The sequence below is a fragment of the Sparus aurata genome, chromosome 9, assembly GCF_900880675.1.
Source record: "Sparus aurata chromosome 9, fSpaAur1.1, whole genome shotgun sequence".
In the NCBI taxonomy this organism is placed as follows: Eukaryota; Metazoa; Chordata; class Actinopteri; order Spariformes; family Sparidae; genus Sparus; species Sparus aurata.
Window position 1 is genome coordinate 1,560,980 of NC_044195.1, and position 22,082 is coordinate 1,583,061.

General features: G+C 40.6%; 1 protein-coding gene across 2 annotated transcripts in view; it reads left to right on the top strand.

Annotated features, from left to right (window-relative positions):
- The first annotated feature begins 582 nt into the window (after positions 1 to 582).
- Positions 583 to 22,082, top strand: part of nmi (N-myc (and STAT) interactor) — a 103,709-nt gene continuing 82,209 nt past the window's right edge. Inside the window, exons 1-5 of one of the 2 annotated variants that reach the window (XM_030428527.1) lie at positions 4,161 to 4,334; positions 4,424 to 4,465; positions 4,571 to 4,636; positions 20,108 to 20,266; positions 20,367 to 20,483. In XM_030428527.1, the coding sequence (XP_030284387.1) occupies positions 4,427 to 4,465; positions 4,571 to 4,636; positions 20,108 to 20,266; positions 20,367 to 20,483 (381 nt within the window). In that variant the 5' untranslated portion in view covers positions 4,161 to 4,334; positions 4,424 to 4,426. Of the gene's footprint in view, positions 739 to 4,160; positions 4,335 to 4,423; positions 4,466 to 4,570; positions 4,637 to 20,107; positions 20,267 to 20,366; positions 20,484 to 22,082 lie in introns of those variants that run through there. The other variant, XM_030428526.1, reaches the window with a different exon arrangement.

Here is a 22,082-nt window from a genome sequence, read left to right on the forward strand (position 1 = left end):
ACAGTCAAGGCATGAGGAATGAGAATTACCAATGTGTACACTTTGTTTCCTGTTAGTTAAGTATGACTCCATCCATTTAATGGCATCGGCTAAGAAATTAAAATTAGATAATTTTGCTAAAAGTATCTGGTGATTGACAGTATTAAAAGCCTTCTTAAGGTCCAAAAACACTGCACCTACTACACCACCCCCATCTATGACTTTTTATCTAACACTTTTGACTTTCTATTTCATACTTCTGACTTTCTATCTCATAATTTTGACTTTAAATCTCACAATTTCTAGCTTTTATCTAAGGATTATGACTTTCTCTCCTGTAATAATTACTGGCTATGAGCTGTTAGCCTACATTGTAAGGCCCTTTGGCCCTTTTATTTTGTTTAAAAAAAGCTTTTCTATGTTTTATGTGGTTACAGACTGACGTGAAACAGATTGACCTTATGTTGCTATTCTGGTGGCTATTTATATTATAGTCAGAAGCCTAGTCACATCAGATGAAGACCCTGGATCGACTCTTCCTCAACCTCCCCAGGCCCCAGGTACAGCACGCTGCGGACAGCCTTCAGTTCGCCTACCGGGGAGAGGTCGGTGTGGAGGATGCCATCCTCTAACTTCTACACTGAGCCCACTCGCATCAAGGGACAAGGGAAGCGGCACAGTCAGGATCCTCTTCCTGGACTTTTCGAGTGCCGTCAATACTATCCAGCCCCTTTTACTCCAGGAAAAACTCGTCAGAATGTGAGTAGACCCGAGTATGTATATTTCTTGCATATTTATATATATACATATATATTTATATATCTTTGTATAGTATGTTATATTGTTTTTTATATCTTTATATGGGTGTCGGGTACTTTGGTGTCTCTTCTTTCTTGATCCTCTATATGTGTGTAGCAGTGCTGTGTTTGACATGGAGCTTCAATTTCCCTTGAGTTAACCTCCCAAAAGGATGAATAAAGTTGTCTAAGTCTAAGTCTAACCTGTTGAGGCAGTGATAGCTTACCTTGTCATTGCTAGCCTGGTTGGGGATCTTGCCCACAATTTTTCTAAAAGATGGAGAATCAACTGTTGACTGTGGCAGCATATCTCCGACAACATATTCTGCCTCCTGTCTCCTCACTTCTCGAGGTTCAAGCATCACAGAACAGGAGTCATACAGGAGTTCTATGTTCGTTTTTTCTTCCCTCTCATCCTCATTTTGCTTTCTTTTGGTCACTAGCTTAATGTTAGTGTGGCATCGCTCTAGATGTGTTGTTCAATTGCTTGTGCTATTTCGTGAGGTAGAGAGATCTTTTGGTTCACACACAAAGTGCACTTATAATGTTCCTCACATCCTTGTCTCTGACGAACTGAAAATAGTCAGAGCGTATGTCCATCCTGTGAATGTAGAGTCCAACTTGTCTGCTGCTGCAGTCATCTTCTCCTCAATCAACAGTTCTCTAGCACTAACAGGAAGTAAATATTTGCACAGATTTTTTTCTCCTCAGCTAATCTGAGATTTGTACTAAGTAAAATATTACCATGTTTTTTGTAATAGCTTACATTTCTGCATTACAGCAAAAACTAATGCATTACAGTAATTGCATTACTTTTGTAACACGTTACTCCCAACACTTGCCGTGTTTTTGTTTTTTTTTTGCTGGGGACAGACATGGTGTTTGGGCAGAAATGTGACAAAGAGTCGGTAGGACAGATAGGATAATAAACTAACTCATGATCTGCGCCTCCGGCATTTCCATTCACATAGACGCCTGCTCTTCACTGCTGCCGCTCTGATACTACCTCTGGAGGCAGATCAAAGCTGCAGTGACACTGTACCCCCTCTATGCATCTGTAACTTTCACACTGACGGCGATCTTGAAAATCGGACCATGATTCCCACACTGAAAGGACAGTATGAATGGGGCTAATAACTCTGTAAGGACACTCCCATGCAGAGTTTCAAAGCCTGCAACTCCCCCCCAGCTAGTTAGAACTGAAGGCGCCTCTTGGATGAGAGATGAAACGTCTTCAAGAAACTGAAAAAAGTCCAGATGCCAACGATTTACCCTGACCTGACCACTAAAATGGTATGCTACTGTACAATGTCTGTGTACTTGCAGGAGATGTGCTTTTATCTTCTGGATATTGTGAGATCTTATTTAAAACCTCACAGGCGGGCCCTACAAGATGCTTGTTTAGGGAACTGCCCTTCGTCATACCAGCATTTTGTGTCCATTGTGAGGTAGGGAGTTACTAATTCTCTGAAAGGTTTTTTGGCTCAGTGTGATGAATCAGATCTCTTTAACACATGCCACATGGAGTGAAGGTCCAGGACGTTCTCTGTCGTCCTCCAAATGTTACTGACTTAAGTACAAAACAGAGAAGGGCTTAACTGTTTTTTACAACAGACATCAATCATCTCTTCCCAAAACAGTGACCCCTCTGAGGTTTGGGTTGATCATATCTTTCCCATGCAAATTACCCTTTGATGGTCTATTAGGACAGTAAATGTCACCTTATCTACCTTCCTGTAACCCCTCATGTAGAGAGAAATGCCCCTCATGTGTCTTTCTGACACTTTCACCAAAAGGGAATTCTCCCCTCCTCCTCTCACATCCTGATCCTGTTCTTTACAGCACATTGATTACTGAATGGAAAACTATGTAATTTCTCACAGTTTCACTACAGTTTTAATGTCTGTATTTGTAGAATATGTCACAGACATGAAGAGAATACACACAACTGGTGAAGATCATTTTTTCCCCTGTGCATTCCCCCCCCCCCAAACTTTCTCGCTCATTCAAAAGGAGTAAAGGAAATTTACGTCATCCTATTTCCAAAGTTAAACAGTGACAAGTGGAAAGTTCCCAGCCTGCCAATTCACACCTGACATTAAATGCCACTTGATGTGGGGCTTGTGTGATCTCTCATCTCATGTCCCAGCTCCATATGCAAAAAAACACCTACGTCACTGGAACTAATGGTCACAAAGAAATAAATTAGTGTAACATTTGCAAAATTGTCAAATATTTCCAAATAGTTAAAGATGTGTTCTTGATAGCGTTGCACAAAGTTTATAAAGTTTCTTCTAATACATCAAGTTCCAACATTTTGCGTTTTTGGTCTGGTAAGTTTCTCTGCGGGGTCAAAGAAGCCAATATTAGTACGTTTTTCTTCTTTCTTTTTTAAAATTGTATTTATAAAAAAAAAACAAAAACATGTTTACCATCAATAGATTATATTCTTTCATCACTTTGGTGTAAATAGTCAAATCAGGAGCTCAAATCAGGACTCTGGAGCAGACCAGATGCACTTACAACACGAAAAGCAGACAGGCTTTTACAGAGAGGCCACAACAAAAGGACACACTATTTGCAAGGAAAGAAACATCTTAATGTATTATAATGCACATGATGGCACCAGAGTGAGTTGTTTCACAAAAGTTGTATCACTTAAACATGAAACGGCCAGCTAGAGACACACTGCTCACTGTCACTGTCATTCACTAGAGAATATGTTACATGGTTCCTCTGGACAACATTAAACCTATTTATATCATTAATGTAGAAACATACTCAGTACATTGAGAGAAAAAAAATAAATCATAATTTATGTTTAAAATGATTATTGTTTGAATTGAATGCTTTATTGATCACTGTTTTCGTGGGAGAACAGACCCGAACTTTTGGCTGCTCAACCCCCACTGGCTCCCACGTAATTCGAACCCAACTCTTACCGATCCAAACGTATGCGCCGAGGAGCAGTGTTGCCAGATATCGCGAGAGAAACAAGCAAGCGGACCTATGAAAACAAGCCCAAAACAAGCGACTTCTCCGTTCGTGGTTAAAAAAAAAAAAAAAAAAAAAGAGAGAGAGAGAGAGATTATTACACTTTGCACACACACAAATATCACCCTGAATCCAGAAATATCATTGTATTTATTATTGTTTTTATATGTTATGATCCTTTTTGTTTTAGTTCCAGGACAAACAATATGACATGCAATACAATAGAAAGAGGAACACTTTAACAACAAGCCCGCTACTACCAAAATGTATAAGCAACTATACAAAAAAAACAAGCCCACAGTCGCAGTAGTGTAATAAGCGGACTTGGCAACTATGCCCAGGAGTCTTCTTTGGTAAAGACCAGTGTATGTGTTGGAGAGGCGTGGCCATGTTTTTGTGCGCCCATGTCGTTAACACGCCTGGCCCCAGGGATTGTTGCGTCAGCTTTAACTGTAACTTTCACTTTTGATTTTGATTCCTGTCGGAACCGCACGGCCTGGCTATCGTCTGGCTCATTTCTTCCTTTGCGGCAGAAACATATATCAGCATCGAAATACTTAAGAGGTAACGTTAACGCGGCTTTTCTGTCAGGGCAGGCTGTATTCGATTGACTTTATTTCCTTTTATTACCGAGTTTTGTTTTCGTCCATCAGGCAATGACTGACATTTACGGTAACCGCCCGAGAATTGGCAAGGTAAGGGCTCGTGATTTAGGCCAAGTATCGGAAGATTGAGCTCGTTGTCGGTGAAGGATTCAATCATACAGGCTGGCTGGTAACTGGGTTATTTGTGATTGTCAGGACGGTGGTCTGGATGAGGAAGACAGCCATTTCAAGGAGGCCATAAAAGATCTGGAGACATGGAAGGTAAGATACAAAGTTCGAATTCCTGACATTATCTCCGCTCATTCTCTACTGCGATCACGCCAGCCGTCTTTCGTTTTCACGTAGTCAAGCCAGCCGCTCCAATATTTTAAGTGCGTCCTTATTACAAACGCAAACGCACAGACGCAAGTGGGAAAGCCCATAGCGAAAGCCGGGGCTAACTTACAAGAGCGTGTGGGAACTTCCGGGTTTCAAAATAAAACGTCGGTGTTAAATGTATTAACATTTTATTTTGTAAAATATGAGAACTACATTAACAATTCTCAAGAATTATAAGGGAAGTAAAATGCAATAAAGCAGGTGCGCATCATACAGCAAGCCCAAATCTACTGTGCTGTGAGCCAATAGGTAACATGACCTGGCAGTTATTGAGCTATAATGCTAATATTTAGCTTTCATTATGAAAGGCATTAAAAATTCATTAAAAAGACATTAGATGTGTTCCAATGCAATAAAAAGACGTGTGTGTCATAGAGCAGGCTTAGATCTACTGTCCAACACTGATTTTGAGCCAATAGGTCACATGACCTATAAGTTATTGAGCGCTAATGCTCATATTTACAGTTTGAAATACATTAATATGAGCATTATAGCTCAATAACTCCTAGGTCATGTGACCTATTGCCCCCAAATCAACACAGGATGGTAGATCTAAGCTTGCTCTATGAAACACGCCTCTTTTTATTGCATTCGAACACATTTGATATTTTTTATGAATTTTTAATACCTGTCATAATGTAAATAGGGGCATTATAGCTCAATAACTCCTAGGTCATGTGACCTATTGGCTCAGAATCAGTGTAGGAAAGTACATTTGGGCTTGCTGTATGATGCGCACCTGCTCTATTGCATTTTACTTGCCCTTATAATTCTTACAAATTTTTAATGTAGTTCTCATGTTTTACAAAATAAAATCTTAATACATTTAACACTGACGTTTTATTTTGAAAACCGGAAGTTCCCACACGCTCCTGGAAGTTAGCGCTGACTTTCCCACTTGCTTCTGTGCGTTTGCCATACAGTATGTAATAAGGGCGCACTTCAAATGTTGGAGCGGCTGGCTGGACTACGTGAAGAGAGACGGCTGGCGTGACCGCAGTCTGGTACTATTTCTAAACTGAAGAGAGTTCAGGCTGAACTCAGTATATAGAGTTGTTTGTAGTATGAGTAGGTCAGAACATAATCTGTTAAAATATGATGGGTGTATCTTAAAATTGGATGTTTCTGTTCAGTACCTGATAACAGGTGGGCTACAGTTCCTGATCCAACAGCCTTGTGAAAAGCTGTAGCAAGTGGAATAGTAGTTAGTCGAGCCTACTCAGATCCTCAGACTACACAAAAGCTCTAGTTTGCAAAAGAAAATTAGGGCTGTAAAGAGATTTAGAAAAATAAACTAAGTAATTACATGCTTTGTGATCCATTAATCAAAAAGCACCCACAAATATATGCTGGGAAAAATTTGAAAAATATTTCAATGCAAATGTTTTGGAAGTTGAGTATTGATACACCAAATTATAATGCCTTATAAAAAGAGGCCGTCCAGACGACAGCACTCTTTTGTGAAAACGCACATGTATTGCATTGTTTTGGCCGACCGTCCACATGGATCCTGAAAACGCAGCGCCTGAAAACGCACTTTTTTGAAAACGGGTCTCAGGGTGGAAAAATCTGAAAACGCAGTCCAACCGTTTTCGTGTGGGCAGCAAATCTGCATACTTTCCGAAGTGATGACACCATCATCCCACCCCTCGACCTCTTGCCTCCGACCTCTAAACCCCATGACGTCTCATAACAACAACAACAACAACAATGGCGGACTACATGCTCGTGATCGTGCTCGTCCAGAAGATATTGAGCCTTTCTTGCAACTTACTCGCCTTGTAGTTGAGTGTGAGTCGCAGCAGCAGTTCGGCCTCATTAACGGTCCACACAAACGATTCTGCCCACTTTTCCTAGCTATTCATTGATCACTGCATAGATAGGCATTATAAACCACAATATTTTAGTGTCTCGCTTGCAGCACCTAGTGGGCATTAGTGTTAGCGCCCTGAATTGGTTCGGATCATATCTTGAGGGAAGATCTATGTGTGTACGCCTTGGTGGCTCTGAGTCCTGCTCTGCTCAGCTGTCATATGGGGTTCCACAGGGTTAAATTTTAGGGCCTCTGCTTTTCTCTCTGTATCTGCTTCCTCTGGGTTCCATCCTGAGAAAACATGGCATCTCCTTTCATTTTTACACTGACGACTGTCAGATTTATGTGCCGCTGAGAAAAAAAAACCGCCTGTCTGAAACCACTTCTTTTATGTCCTGAAAACATTAAAGCATGGATGTCACTGAACTTTTTAAAATTTAATGAAAAGAAGACAGAAGTGATGATGTTTGGTCCGAGCGGCTCTAGTTGACTTGGGCCTTTTGGCACACTATATGAAGCCAGCAGTCTCAAACTTGGGTTTTAAGATGGACAGTGATTTTAAATCGGACCTGCAAATTGGTGCAATAGTGAAGTCAAGCTTCTTTCACCTGAGGCAGCTGGCAAAGGTGAAGCCCTTTCTTGCACAAAAACACTTTGAAACAGTAATCCACGACTTCATTACATCTCGGCTGGATTACTGCAATGCACTTTACTTTGGAGTCAGCCAGTCCTCCCTCACACGGATCCAGTTGGTCCAGAACGCTGCTGCTCGCCTCTTAACTGGAGCACGTGAGAGGGAGCACATTACTCCCATTCTGGCCTCCCTCCAATGGCTGCCTGTGCATTTTAGAGTTCATTTTAAGATTCTTTTATTTGTTTTTAAATCTTTAAATGGTCTCGCCCCGCCTTACCCCTCTGAGCTGCTCCATCACTACGCTCCTGCTCGGTGTCTCAGGTCAGCTGACCAGCTGCTCCTGGAGGTACCGAGGTCTAAGCGGAAGCTCAGAGGGGAAAGAGTTTTTTCCATTGCCGGTCCCAAACTTTGGAACATCCTCCCGCTCCATATCAGACAAGCCCCCTCACTGTCCATTTTAAAAACTCATCTTAAAACCCATTTTTATTCTTTGGCTTTCAACCCAGCATGAGACTCTGCTCTTGTTTTAGTGTTTTAGTGTTTTTATTGTTTTAACATTTTTATTGTTTTATCAGGGCCCGAGCAGGTCACCGACCTGTGAGGTCCCTATTGTAATTGGAAGAGAAAGAATTATTCTTCTGCGCTTTAGCTGCTGTTTTGGAAGCCTGAACAGACCCCAAAACTCACCAAATTTTGAACATACGTCACATCTGGCGAAAAATTTTATAATTCAATGTCATTGGGTGTGGGTGTGACCTGCAGGCTCTGTAGCGCCCCCTAATGTTCTTGCCTGCCTTCCACATGTGCAAAGATGAACGAAATTCGTTACGTATGGAAGTAGAATCATTTCATTAATCAAGAGCATAGATTTTCAGTTTGAGAGCATGATTTCATTCCTTTTCAGTGACACAACTCCTTCGCGTGCTCAGATTTTTTCTCCTCATGCTCACATTTTGTGCTTGCATTTAAATTTCTTCTGCTTTCTTTCAAAATGTCTGCTTGAACTAAAAAATCACATGCCTGTGCTCACATTTCTCCTTCTTGCACACAAAAATGTCGCTTGCATTCAAATGTGCCCCCAAATGTTTCCATATTGGTATTGATAAAGTGTTAACATAACTTTCATTAAATACTTTATTTTGCAAAAGGTGCCCTTATTTACAAAAAAGTATTGTGTATCCCTGAAGATATGTAAACTAAATTAAACATCTGCATGCATTGCATAGTAAACATCACATGTTGGTAGATGTACAGGACATGAGGTGTGTGCTTGCTGTCTGTTTTACACATTTTTGACCAGGAAGACGAGCGCGTCTGCTTCCTCTGGCTTGAGACATCATGCCCCGTTGTGGCTGCGTAACACAAACCTGGGGTCTATTATTTTCAGCATGTGGATGAACCTCCGGCTTTTCCACTGTATATACGAGCAGCATGTCTTTAGCGATATGCAACGTCACTGCATCTGTAACAGCTGTCCACCGGGACCCTTTCTTCTGATACGGGACACAATGATTAAATGATTCCGCTAATGTTGACTGCTTTTTAGCGGGTATCTGTGGGCTGCCGCGGTCTCTACATCTCGTAGTGAACAACAAGTGTCCCACTGTGATCCAGGCGTCTGTTTGAGATGCTAAAATAAATGGTTTGGTCCGCTGCCTTTAGTTACAACAGCCTTGGAACAAAGTTTGCAGTGGACGGTGGTTTGTTCAAAGTCCGACGCTACAAAACCAAGCTACTGACGAGACAGTGCCTTTTTAGGAACGAACTCTTTGCTGGCTGCATGTTGTGTTTGTTTTTTCAGTGGAAAGTCACTGCCGGGGAGGGCGGAGCCTACTATGAACTACAGGAGCCCATGAGGAGCGGCGGCGGAGCAAGTTGATTTTCAGTCGATTTTCATTTTTTAAAATCGTCCTAAACCAAAAACTCGAATTAATCGATTTTGCCGATTTATCGCCCAGCCCTAACAAATACATAACAGTATTTCTGTTGGCATTCCCGTTTACGATTTGGACACACAAACTTGCTTAGCTATAGTTTCAAGCAATACACATATAGAGCATGCATTTGGCATTCGTGTTTCCACTTTCAAAGTGTATGGCAATATTTCAGCTAAGTTAAACAGTTAAAAGATGCTTTGAAAGTTTAAAACTTGTGTGAAGAGCAGGCTTCCAGCACTGTCCTAGTCGGGGAGTGGCTATGCACGGTCTGCACGGTATGCGCAGTAGGTGGGACTCATACAGCAGAGCATGTAAAACAGGCAATCGAGGAGATGCTGAACACTTTTAAATAGACAAGCAACACGTCCACGTCAGGAATATGAAAAATGCAGTGGATGATATGGAGGTACCAAGCGTGGACTGCGTCTCACACACTTCAGCTGGCTGTACACATTGGTCTGCTGTCACAGCGCAGCATCACAGGCTCACCTGCTAACACAAGGAAGGTGGAAGACCAATGTAGCAATAACATATGCAGAATAAGAAAGAGCGATATGAAGGTATATACTTTGTTTCAACAAAATAAAAAACTGATTAAGGAAGTAAGGAGCCCTGAAGGTGACATGGATGGATTTTTTTTTATCGCAAGCGCGTCTTACTGTATCTCGCGTGCGTGACTTACTGTCTCGCCCATTGACGTAATTAAACTGTGCAGTTGGTTAAATGTAGGCTTATTATCATGGATCAAGACCATCTTATAATTTTAATTAATTAATTAATGAAAGTTAATAAAGTGCCTTATAATTGTTATTGTGTAACGGTAAGAGGTACATGTAATAGGTATTTCGATGATCCACGAGTTTGGCCAGGTGAAGGTTTTATTAGCTATTATGCTAGCCATGATGATGGAGGAGTCGTCAAGGTAATAGTAGTTTGGTTATAATTAATTTATGAAATAAGGTTACAGAGGTGACTACTGCCAATCAGGAGAAACGTTTAACAATGGATGCAAGTGCATATAGTATCATATTCATGTGAAAGTTGTGACAGAAAACCTAAATTTACCAAAAACCTTCAGTTTTCCACAACATTCTCACACAGACTACATTCTCTAGGCTTTCAAAGTGACACTAAACTTGTTTGTTGTGTTCTGTTATTACAACAGATATACTATATCTTATACCACAAGGGGCGCTGTTGTATAAGGCAGGTCGTAGTTTACACCCTATACGTAGAGCGGTCAGATTGCAAAAAGATGGCAACTATGTACGATACAATGCTGCTACTGAAAACTATGTTACAATATAAGTAAACGTCACTTGTTCATGATTCCAGCGTCTTACCATGTGACTTACCATCTCGGGCATGCGAGATAGTAAGTCGGACTCGCGAGATAAAAAAATCATCCATGTCTATGTATAATGAGAAAACGACAGTCTGATCCTAATAAATATTTCCCCTTGATGCTAATAGTACAAAACCTACATAATGTAAAATGTTTATTAGCAGTACATTAGTTTCTGATAACATATGCTGGCACATATGATGTTAAATGTTAGCACAAAGTAGCCTCAGTTTGTGCCTGTCAGGTTTATTCCTTGTCTGTCGCAGTAAGACAACACACCGAGCAATCACTAGCTTAGATGTTGGGAGTGTGCCAATGACACTCAAAAACATCACTTAGCTTGAGAGATGACGAGTTAATACGAGTTAATAAAGGTTTGTTTTTTCAGTGCTCCATAATTTTTGTATGATCCTTATTTTTTTTTTTATAACCTATAGTTATATAGAGTAAATAACTGAACACATCTTTACCTCATCACTTGAATTAGTAGAAAATCTTGATGCTTTTGTGAATCAGTCCATAAATCTAGACCTTACCCCTAGATTCCCGTAAATTCTCCATATTGTACACACTGTACTGTAAGGCTGCTTCTAGGTAATGTCTGGCTGCAGGAAAGGAAAGAGGATAAAATGGGACTCTTGACTGACCAAACCATACGTAATCAGAAACTGTTGTGCCCACAGAGACCTGTCTCTACCACAAGAGTGCAGCAGTAAAGCGGGACAAGGAATGAATGTGTATGATAGAGAGGAAGAGAAGGAGGCTCAGTGTAGGGGTGTCAGCGTCTACACATGTAAACGGGTACACGGATAACAAATCATAACCGTTTAGAAAAATCAATAACCGTTTACACGTCTTTTTTTTTCCTCCTCCTCCTCCTCGTTCATTTCTCATCAATATATATACTATTCAGGGTTTCCTCTACATGTAATTTACTGTGGCGCACCGCCACGGCAAAATAAAATCCGCCACACCTTAAAAAATTCAGGCATAAATAAATCCAGTGGAAATATTTTACCGTCGTCTTCCACCACAGTCTTTGACGTTAACTAGCATGTTGGATATTTAGCTTGATAATTGGCTAGAGGATTAAAATGGTCACTTAGAGCAGAGTCCTGCACGGGTCACCGCATCCGACCCGTTTTCCGACAGTAGCACAGATTACATTCCGTACCAGAGCCGACCCGCTATAAATTGATACTGACGGCCGAAGGAAAATTGGACGGACGCAATTTTTAAAAGTGAAAGTAAGATAATGTTGCCTGAAAGCTTCAGATAATAACATTAACTAACTATACAATTAAATGTTCCCACTAGCGCAGTTATCCGCATACATAATAGATGAATGGGGCACAATGTTACGTTGATATAAAAAAAAAAATTAAAAAACCCCACAGCCACAGCCAGTGTCGCGTCACGTCACTTCAAGTTGACTGGGGGACACGATGGCGGCGGTCAACAAGCGGAGCACTGTGTGTTTTTTGAACAAACTGCCAGTGGAAATCAAGTTGAGTGTAGGCTATGTCCAGCAAAGTTGGCTTACAACAACAGCACGGGATCCATGCTAAACCACCTGCGATGGAAACACCCGAACAAGTTGGAGGGAGAGACTGCTGCTGGCATTGGTGCTGCCGCAACTGCGATAGAAAGAGGTCATAAATCTCCGACGTGTAACCGGGTACACGTCGGTTAGAAGCCCCATTTACACGTGTAGAAAAAATTGTAAACGTTGACACCCCTAGCTCAGTGCATCATGGGGAGATCCCCAGCAGTCTAAGTCTATCAGAATCAGTATTCCTTTATTGTCCCACAAACGGGGAAATGTGTTTGCCCCAGCAGATACATGTCTGTATATTTATATATATATATATATATAAACATCATCCAGTAAGGGTCCTTAGGCAAGACCCCTCATGATATACCAGCCTACCTCAGGGATGAGAGAACACATAAATGATAGAGTCATATCGGCTCAGACGTCGCCCGGGTCAACAAGGTCTGCGTCAGTTGCTAGGGAACCAGGGCAAACTGATGAGAAATGGGCTACTGGAACGAAACACAGATGGACGAGGGCAGAAAATACGGAGTTGCTGGAATGCTACTATACAAGCAATCCCAGAGAGAGGGGATACATGCAGCGAATGTGGGACCATTGGATGCTTCGAAACCCACAATCAAGGCTAACAAAGAAACAGCTGTTAGCCCAGTGTTCCAACATCCGTAACCGAAATCTACTATCACAACTAGAGATCAATGAAATACAACAATGATGCTACGGCAAGGGGGAGCCAGGACGACAGGTCAGCGGGGAGATGTCATCATCATCCCCACAACCAGAGATTGGGTACCAAGCCCCAACTGATACCGACATATGGGAAAGAAAGGCATCACACAACACCGATGCCCAATGGTTAGTGGACCTGAGAGCTGACCACAACAACCAGTAACCATCTCAATGGCAGACATCCAAGAAAGAGTGTCAAAGATGAGAGCTGGACAGCACCAGGCCCTGATATGCTCCATACGTACTGGCTGAAAAAGCTAACTGCACTCCATGAACGCCTAGCAGCACAGATGAACCAGCTGCTGAGGGATGGGACCCACCCAGAGTGGCTAACCCAGGGCAGGACTGTCCTAATCATGAAGGACCCCCAGAAGGGACCCATCCCATCCAACTACCGGCCAATTACCTGCCTCTGCACAACATGGAAGGCCCTGTCAGGCATCATTGCGGCAAAAATGACTAAGCATGTGGCTCAATACATGAGCGAGGCACAGAAAGGAATTGGCAGTAACACCAGAGGAGCCAAGCACCAGCTACTGGTTGATAGAACAGTCACCCAAGACTGTAAGAAGAGACAGACCAACCTATGCACGGCCTGGATTGACTACAAGAAAGCCTACGACTCAATGCTGCACACATGGATACTGGAATGTCTGAAACTGTATAAGATTGCCGAAGTCAACATCAACTGTGGCATATACCAAGGGGATGCGCTATCACCACTGCTGTTCTGCATAGGCCTCAACCCCCTCAGTCAGATCATCACGAAGAGCGGCTACGGGTACTGATTCCGTAGTGGGGCAACAATCAGCCACCTGCTCTACATGGATGACTTAAAGCTGTATGCCAGGAGCAAGCGAGAAATAGACTCACTGATCCACACCACCACCAGATGTCATTCGGATTGGACTGCTCTATTCACTCCAATGTAAATCGGGAAGAGGATTTGCAAAACTGCGGCCTTTTTTAACTCGCTTCTATTACCACATTTCTGAAACTAGGACCACAAAACTTGATGTGTGTGTTCCTTAAGGCCTTTCCCGCTTGATGGTGAGGAAACTTTGCTGATGCCATGTTTGCTTTTTCATCACGGGGCAAAGCGCACAGCCCACTCTCGCGATTTCCCGGCGAGGAATTGTCTAGTTAGTGGGCTGTGCTCGCCAGCCCACTATGGACACCTCTATAGCAGAGCTATAGGTGTAACTCCTACGTGTGAAGCCTTACCTTTTTATTGTTCTTCTGGAGTTTATTATTATTCTTCCGTACGTTTTTTGGCACTTTTCAACTCCTTCAAACTTTGACCGATTCAAACCATTCAAATATCAAAATGTTCAGCTCTTTAAGGACATGACGGCTATTACTTTTGGCTTGTCTAACTATTATTCTTTTGGAAATATTCAGCTTTTAATGCAAAATTTTCCCCATTCATCCTTACGGGGATTTTTTTTATCAAATTTCATTCTGCTATAACTTCAGCATACCTTCAGCTATTGAAACCATTCAAACATTAGAATGTTCAGCTTTTTCAGCTCGTTCAACCTTCTGCTTTTCAACTTTTCAACTTTTCAACTTTTCAACTTTTTCAGCTATTCAGCTTTTTCCAAAAATAATTTAACATTGATTCAAATGGGAAAAGCTTCAAATCCTCTTCAAAACTCATCGACTTTCAACCTCTTCTTGTTCCTCATACGTTGAGCGAGAGACACCATTCAAACTTTAAATGAATCACAAAACCTTGAACTATTGACCTTGTATTCAGTTTTTAAAATTCTGGCAGTTTTAGTTTTAAGGATTTTAAGCCCGTCTTCTGAGTTTATAATGGGTGTGTATTGCGTGAGCTAGAGTGCGTGACATCATCAACTGCCGCACCCCAGAGTGAGGAGCAGCTCCGAAAACTGGATTTTTTTTTGTTTCAGCTTGATTTGGATCCCAAATCTTGTACTTGACATAGACAATATAGGCACATAAATGTAGGAAATCTTGTTGGGTTTCAGCTGATGGTCTCATTTCAGCTGTAGGACTTACGGTTTTGGATTTAGAAGCCTGAGAGCGACAAGCACTCCTGAATCTTCCCCATAAGCCGCAATGTTAATTTCGAGCCAAAATTTCTGGAGGATCGCAGATGGTACATGTTTTGTCTCTTGCTCCTGTGCCCTCATTATGCACTCTACAGAAATAAGAATGACATGAGTGCGTTCAGCAATGTCTCCTGTAACTCAACATTTAGCATGTTTTGCCGATGACTATAACAGTTTTCCCAAAAATCGCAGGAGTTTGGGAGGCATTTTCCCATTCATTCCTTATGGGGACATTTTCGTCTGTGTTTCTGCTCCTGCTGCAGCATGTCTGCAGCCATTTGAAGCTCTTTCTGCCTTTAACTTCTCACCTTTCAGCCTTTTTTCACCTTTTTAACCTCTTTCTGCCCTCTTTACTCTACAACTTTTTGGCCTTTTCAGTCTTTTTTTCACCTTTTTAAGATCTTTCCGCCCTCTCACTCTACAGCTTTTTAGCCTTTTCAGACATCAATTTTTCTGTATTTTCAGCTCCTTCAAACATTCAACTTCATGTTCAGCAATTAAAATTTTCAACTTTTTCAACTCTTTTAGCCCCCTTTAGTTTTTCTGCCGTGTCAGCTTTTTAAAATATTCTTCTTTCTGCCTTTTCAACTCCTTCAAACATTCCGCTTCATGTTCAGCAATGAAAATGTTAAACCTTATGAACTCTTAGCCCTCCTAAGCTTTTCTGCCTTTTCAGCTTTTTAAAAAATTGTCATCTTTCTTTTGAGCTACAGATACCATTCCAACTTTATAATATATAAATATTTTAGTGATAACCGGTACAGTTTTTTCAAAAATCGCAGGAGTTTGTGAGGCATTTTCCCATTCATACTAATGGGGACATTTTAATCTTTGGCTCTGTTCCTGTTCCACCATGTGTGCAGCCATTTTAAGCTTTTTCTGCCTTTAACTTTTCTCCTTTTCAACCTTATTTCACCCCTTCAAGCTCTTTTATCCCTCTTTCTCTACAGCTTTTTAGCCTTTTCAGCCTTCTTTCACCTTTTTAGGCTCTTTCAGCCCTCTTACTCTCCAGCTTTTTAGCCTTTTTAGATATTCATCTTTTTGCCTTTTCAATTCCTTCAAACATTCAACTTCATGTTTAGCTAGAAAAACTGTTCAGCTATCAAAATGTTCAACTTTGTTAGCCCATTAAACCTATTACTTTTAAGCCTTTCTGCCTCACCAGCCTATAGGTTTATGCATTTTTCGGCAGTACGTTCTGAGGATTTCGCTTAAGCCTTCAGCGTTCACACTGTATTTTAGCAGGAATTGCAATTTTTCTAGTATTTATGCTAATGTCATAGGCTACTTGGGGAATTTCATTTTTTTTACTCTGGTTATAATGCTCTCACACAGCCATCATGAACTCCCCTCTATGGGCTTGGAATGAAGATTCATCAACTATTGTAAAGAAATACTATTTTTATTATTTGTTTTAAGAGAGGAGTTATTTAAGTCAGAGCGGGTGCACGGGTGAAAAACAATGTACTGTGTCGGACACAGATGCGGATCGGGTCGGACGCCTGGAGAGGCGGGTCGGGTTTTACGATTGCCACTTTCAAGGCGTCACTTATCATCAGTCATTATTAGCGACACAAATGATAAGCATTTATATTTCATATGAACTCATTCATGCGTGCTTGCGCCCTCCCAGAACTCCCATTTCCCACGCTGTCTTACTTTCACTTTTAAAAATTGCGTCCATCCAATTTTCCTTCGGGCGTCGGTACCAATTTATAGCGGGTCGGCTCGGGTACGGAATGTAATTTGTGCTACTGTCGGAAAACGGGTCGGATGCGGTTTTAAGTATGGCGGGTTCAGGCGGGTTTGCAAAATAAGACCCGTCCAGGACTCTGCTCTAAGTGACCATTTTAATCCTCTAGCTAATTATCAAGCTAAATATCCAACATGCTAGTTAACGTCAAAGACTGCGGTGGAAGACGACGGTAAAATATTTCCTTTCTCTAACACTGGATTTATTTATGCCTGAATTTTTAAGGTGTGGCGGCTTTTATTTTGTCGTGGCGGTGCGCCACAGTCAATTACATGTAGAGGAAACCCTTATATATGTATATATATATATATATATATATACAGTGTTGGGAAGATTACTTTGGAAATGTAGTTGGTTACAATTACAAGTTACCCTGTTGAAAATGTAATGGTAGTGTAACTATTTCAATTACTTTCTCAAAGTAATGTAACTAATTACATTTGATTACATTTTGATTACTTTTCTTAATTTTGAATGAAATCTCTCAACTGCTAACCATTTTCACATTTTAAGACCTATAGTGTGATAAACCTTTCAGTTCAAAGGTTTCACCATATATTATGAGTCTGTACTGTGAAGGAGGCTCACTTCCTCACTAAATGGAGCGACAACGGGCTGATTTCAGCCAAGAGGAGCAGGTTGTTTTAATGGAGAGAGTATGAGGATACAAAAAAAGCCTGATCACAGCCTGAAGCAACAGTGTTGCTGCAAATATGACAAGAGGAGGCTGATTTTAGTTTCTGACAGCTCTACATTGAGCTGCTTTTAAATATGACGCTTTAGAGCAACAACAACTGTTGTTTTAAACTGTGTTTTATATTGTTTTCATATATTTCACTGATGGCAATTATTAAATGCCAGTGTGTGTTTTATTGAAAGCGAGGCTGGGTATGCGTATGAAATTAGGTTACAGTGGGTTTTTTAGGTGCTGTAGCTACAAGCAAATCTCATGTTGTCTCTGTACAAAGACCTTTTTAAATGTGAGAAAACAGAGAAGACCTACTCAAGATTTGCGTTTGGGCAACACATAACAGGCGAAACAAATAATTTATTCATGGCCACATTAAGTTAAATTATCTGTCCTGCTGCGAGCGCACAACTTCTTTCAGTGGTGACTGACTGTATATAAAAGTAAATAGGCTATAGCCTAATAAATGGCCTCCTGACGCGAGTCGGATCAACAGTTGAGCAGCGTATCCCCTCAGCTGAACATCTGTAGGCGGAGACGCGGAGAGAAAGTAAACAGCAGCGGATCAGCACGATCTCTCCGGTACATATGCTCCGCTCTGATCCAGCTCCACTGGACTTTCAAAGTAAAGGTGACGCCAGCTGTAAATGAGTTAAATCGTGAAACAGCGGCGCTTTTATAGCCGATTTTAAGCTGAAAGTCTGAACAGAACCTGGTCGGGACCAGGTTATGAGCTAACCATAAGTTACCATGGTGATCTAGCCGGGTTAAAAGAGAGCCACCTTTGTAATACAGGGATACGATTTTTCATATGTAACTTAAGTTGTAATCATTGAAATTTCCAAAAGCAACTGTAATTTAATTACATATTTTCTCCCAGTAATGTAACGGATTACAATTACGTAAATTTTTTAATTAAATTACGTAACGTCGTTACATGTAATTCGTTACTCCCCAACACTGTATATATATATATATATATATACACACACACATATATATATATATATATATATATATATATATATATATATATATATATATATATATGTATATGTATATATATATATATGTATATATATATATGTATATATATATATATATATATGTATATATATATATATATATATATATATATATATATATATATATATATATATATATGTATATGTATATATATGTATATGTTCAATTATGTTCATATATGTTCAATTATGTTTTAACTGTATAACAATGAACATTTTTTAAACATTTTTTTAATGATATTCCTTAAAGGAAGTGTATATATAAAGTCAACAGTATTCGTCCAAGCACAGAACTTTGTGGAACCCTGTGACAATTTTGGCAACAATCAGCATTAAATGTTAACTTTAGATCAATCTAATAAATAGAATTTACACCAGCTCAGTGTAGTTCCTTTAATGCCAATTAAGTGTTCTCAGTCTTTGTAATAGGTTATGATGGTCAATTGTGTCAAAATCAGCAAGATCTAATAAGACTTTGCAGAGACAAGACCTTCATCATATGCAATTAGCAGAACATTTGCAACTTTACCAGTGTTGTTTTGGTGCTATGATGCGCTCCAAAATCTTATGGGTAATCTCCATATAAGCAATTGTTATGTAGAAAGTAACTGGTTGGCAATTCTTTCTCAAGGATCTTAGAGAAAAGAGGATAAACATTGATCTATATTTGGCTAAAACCTCCAGATCAAGTGCAGGCTTTTTCAAAAAGAGGTCTGATTACAGCTACTTTAAAGGACTGTAGTACACAGCCTTTTAATAGGGACGGATTGATCATGTCTACTATTTAAGTGCTAATTATAGGTAGAACTTCTTTTATCAATTTAGATGGAATTGAGTCTTGCATATATGTTGATGGCACAGTACAATTTAATTATTATTAAATATCTGCTTTTACAGCTGTTTCTAGGATTTCTGTGTTGGAGGCTAAATTGGTGCCTTTTAAGGTCAGAGGTGATGCACTTTGTCGCTAATGATTAGAATTAGTGTTGTGTCGGTCGCGAACATGCTGTTCGAACGAACAAACAAATCTTTTGAGTGAACGAACTGAACGGAATCACTTCATGAACTGATTTGTTCCTTTCTCAGTTCAGTTGAGCTCAGCCGCGAGCATGCCGGCCGGGAGTGGAACTGCCGCGACTCACTCACACAGGGAACTGTGAGGACGTGATTCACGTTCGCGCTGTGATTCGTTCATGATTCGCGAACCTACTGCACACTGAGAACTGTCGCTGAGGATGTGATTCTCGTTCACGTACTGTGCTGAAAGTGGCGCTGTGTCACTCACTCACTCAGGGCAGAGGAGTTGATTCACGTTCAGTAACAGTACTGCTAAAATTAGCACTGTGTTGCTAACATCCGTGTAGCATCATGTTAAGTGATTTTACTGTGCACAGAGGACACTTTCACTGTGTAATAATTTTAGTGCATGTATACCACTCAAAGCAGCGCTGCATCTCCCGCGAATGATTGTGTACTATAGTCCGTGAACGCACCGTCCCTCAGTAAGTGAACGTGAACCTCAGGGCTGAATCATGAACTGAATGACGGATCGTTTGGCTGTTTATCAGTTCAGGGAGTTGGAGAGCACTGAACAATTTGGTGAACGAATCTTTTGAACGAATCATTTTAATGAACGGATTCTAGAGATTCAGTACAGTAAAAAGAACTGCCGTTCCCATCACTAATTAGAATTTTATGGTTAAAGAAGCACATGAGGACATTACTGCTGAGCGTTATGTGTCTCAGAAAATGTCCTACATATCTAACTATATGTCTTGACTCTTCCTGCATGACAAGACCAAAGCAGAGAGAGCTGATGATGTGAAAGCTAGGCTCATTTTGGAGAAACTGGAAGAAGATGATGCCAAGTCAAAGGCCCAGCAGGAAATGTTGGTTTGCATCGAAAAGCAAGATGAGTGCCAGAAGGAATTCACTCGAAGTTTTAATGCACTGCAGGTACAGTTGTCTCTGTCACATCTAAAAACTGTTGGGAAGAATTTTGATGATTGAAAAAAAGGGACTAATTGTATTTTTTTCCCTGTGTTCTTTCCCTCAGGATGAAATCCTGAAGCTTGGTAAACACAGACAGGATTTGCTTGACAAACTGAAAAACCATCAAGCTGAACTGGAGGCTAAGAGGGCGGAATCCATCAAGCTGAAGCAGAAATTCAAGGTTGGAATAAAGAAAGTCTTCCAGGCTGCTTCTCCTAATAATAATCTGTTACATCATCCTTTTAAGTCTACTGATTAGTAACAGTGCAGTAGATCTCAATAATATAGCAATACACTGACATGCAATTACAAAATGTCACACCGTTTTTTCATCAATACTATGCATTACCCAAGCTCAAGCTAAATTTCTCAGTGTGGAGTGCAAAACACTGAGACGGCTCGACACAACATGAAACTTTGCTCGTAGTATCACCAGGGTCTCTACACATGAACACGAGCCTTGAGAACATTGTTTGTGTACACAGACTAAAAAGAGAGTTTTTGGACAACTCAAGTTGGCAGATGTTCCCCCCGCTCGCCGCCGTTCTGCCAGTGAGAAGTATTGATCTCTGAATGCGAATGAACGTGGAGGTGAGCTAAGGTGGACCGCTCCTAAAGCTTAGTTCCATATAAATCCACAAATAATTTGTTGTTTTGTCATTAGCGAAAAACAATATTGATCTTGAAGTTGAAAAGGAGCCTCATATAAGAAACAGTGCTAAAATAAAAAGCAGGAAAAGTCATGTGAGATATCGCGTGGATAGTCGATCCACCTTTACTCTTCTCAAAGTTACATTGCATTCTGAGATCGATACTTCTCGGCTGCCATGACGACTGGGAGCGGAACAAGCTACTGCTAAGGGGAGTTGTTAGAAAAACGTTCTTTTTAGCAAACTCTGTGTGTGTTCATGTGTAGAGACCCTGGTGATGCTATGAACAAAGTTTCATTTTGTGTCAAGCCTTCTTAGTGTTTTAAAAATAGCGATTTTGATGCTATCGTAAAAGTGCCCTTTGCATTGAGAAAATGAGTTTGACCCGAAAACGAAACTACGGTAAATCTTAAAAGTGTCTCTTTCGTCGTAATTATGCTTTTACACCAGTGTTTAACTCATATACATTCACAAAAAAAGCCTAGGTTGCATTTTGGCGAGAGTTTCACTTCAAATCTGTCCCTTTATCCAGATCCCCACCAAAGGTTAATACCGACTATTCTGGGTTGAGACCCATCCCTCAGCCAAGTTTTGTGGAAATCCATTTAGTAGTTTTTGTGTTTTAGGCATGGCTAAGAACAAACAATGGTCACTCAGCGAAGTCGCGACTTTTCTCTGTTCTGGCGCCACAGTAGTGGAATGAACTCCTGAACAATGTCAGGACAGCATAGTCACTGCTGAGACCCCGCATAGAAAAAAAAACCTGTGTGCACTGTATGTTCTTACCCTCAGCACTTAAATCATAGCACTTGTGTACTTAAGGTATCCTTGATAAATAGCAGCTGCTATGCTCAAACAAACAACATTGTTTCAGTTGTTTCATTCTTACTTTATCGTTAGTGATATGGTGTGGTTTCTTTCTTGTGACAAATGTTCTTTCTTGTAACTATAAGTTACTTTGGACAAAAGTGTCTGCCAATCGCCCTTAATGTAAATGTAATCCTTCCAACAAACCAACCAACTAGCCAATAAACAACAGTGTTTCCTCCAGTATTTTCTGAGACTGTGGCTAATGTCATAGGCTACTTAGGGAATTTTTCTCTGGTTATAATGCTCTCACACAGCCATCA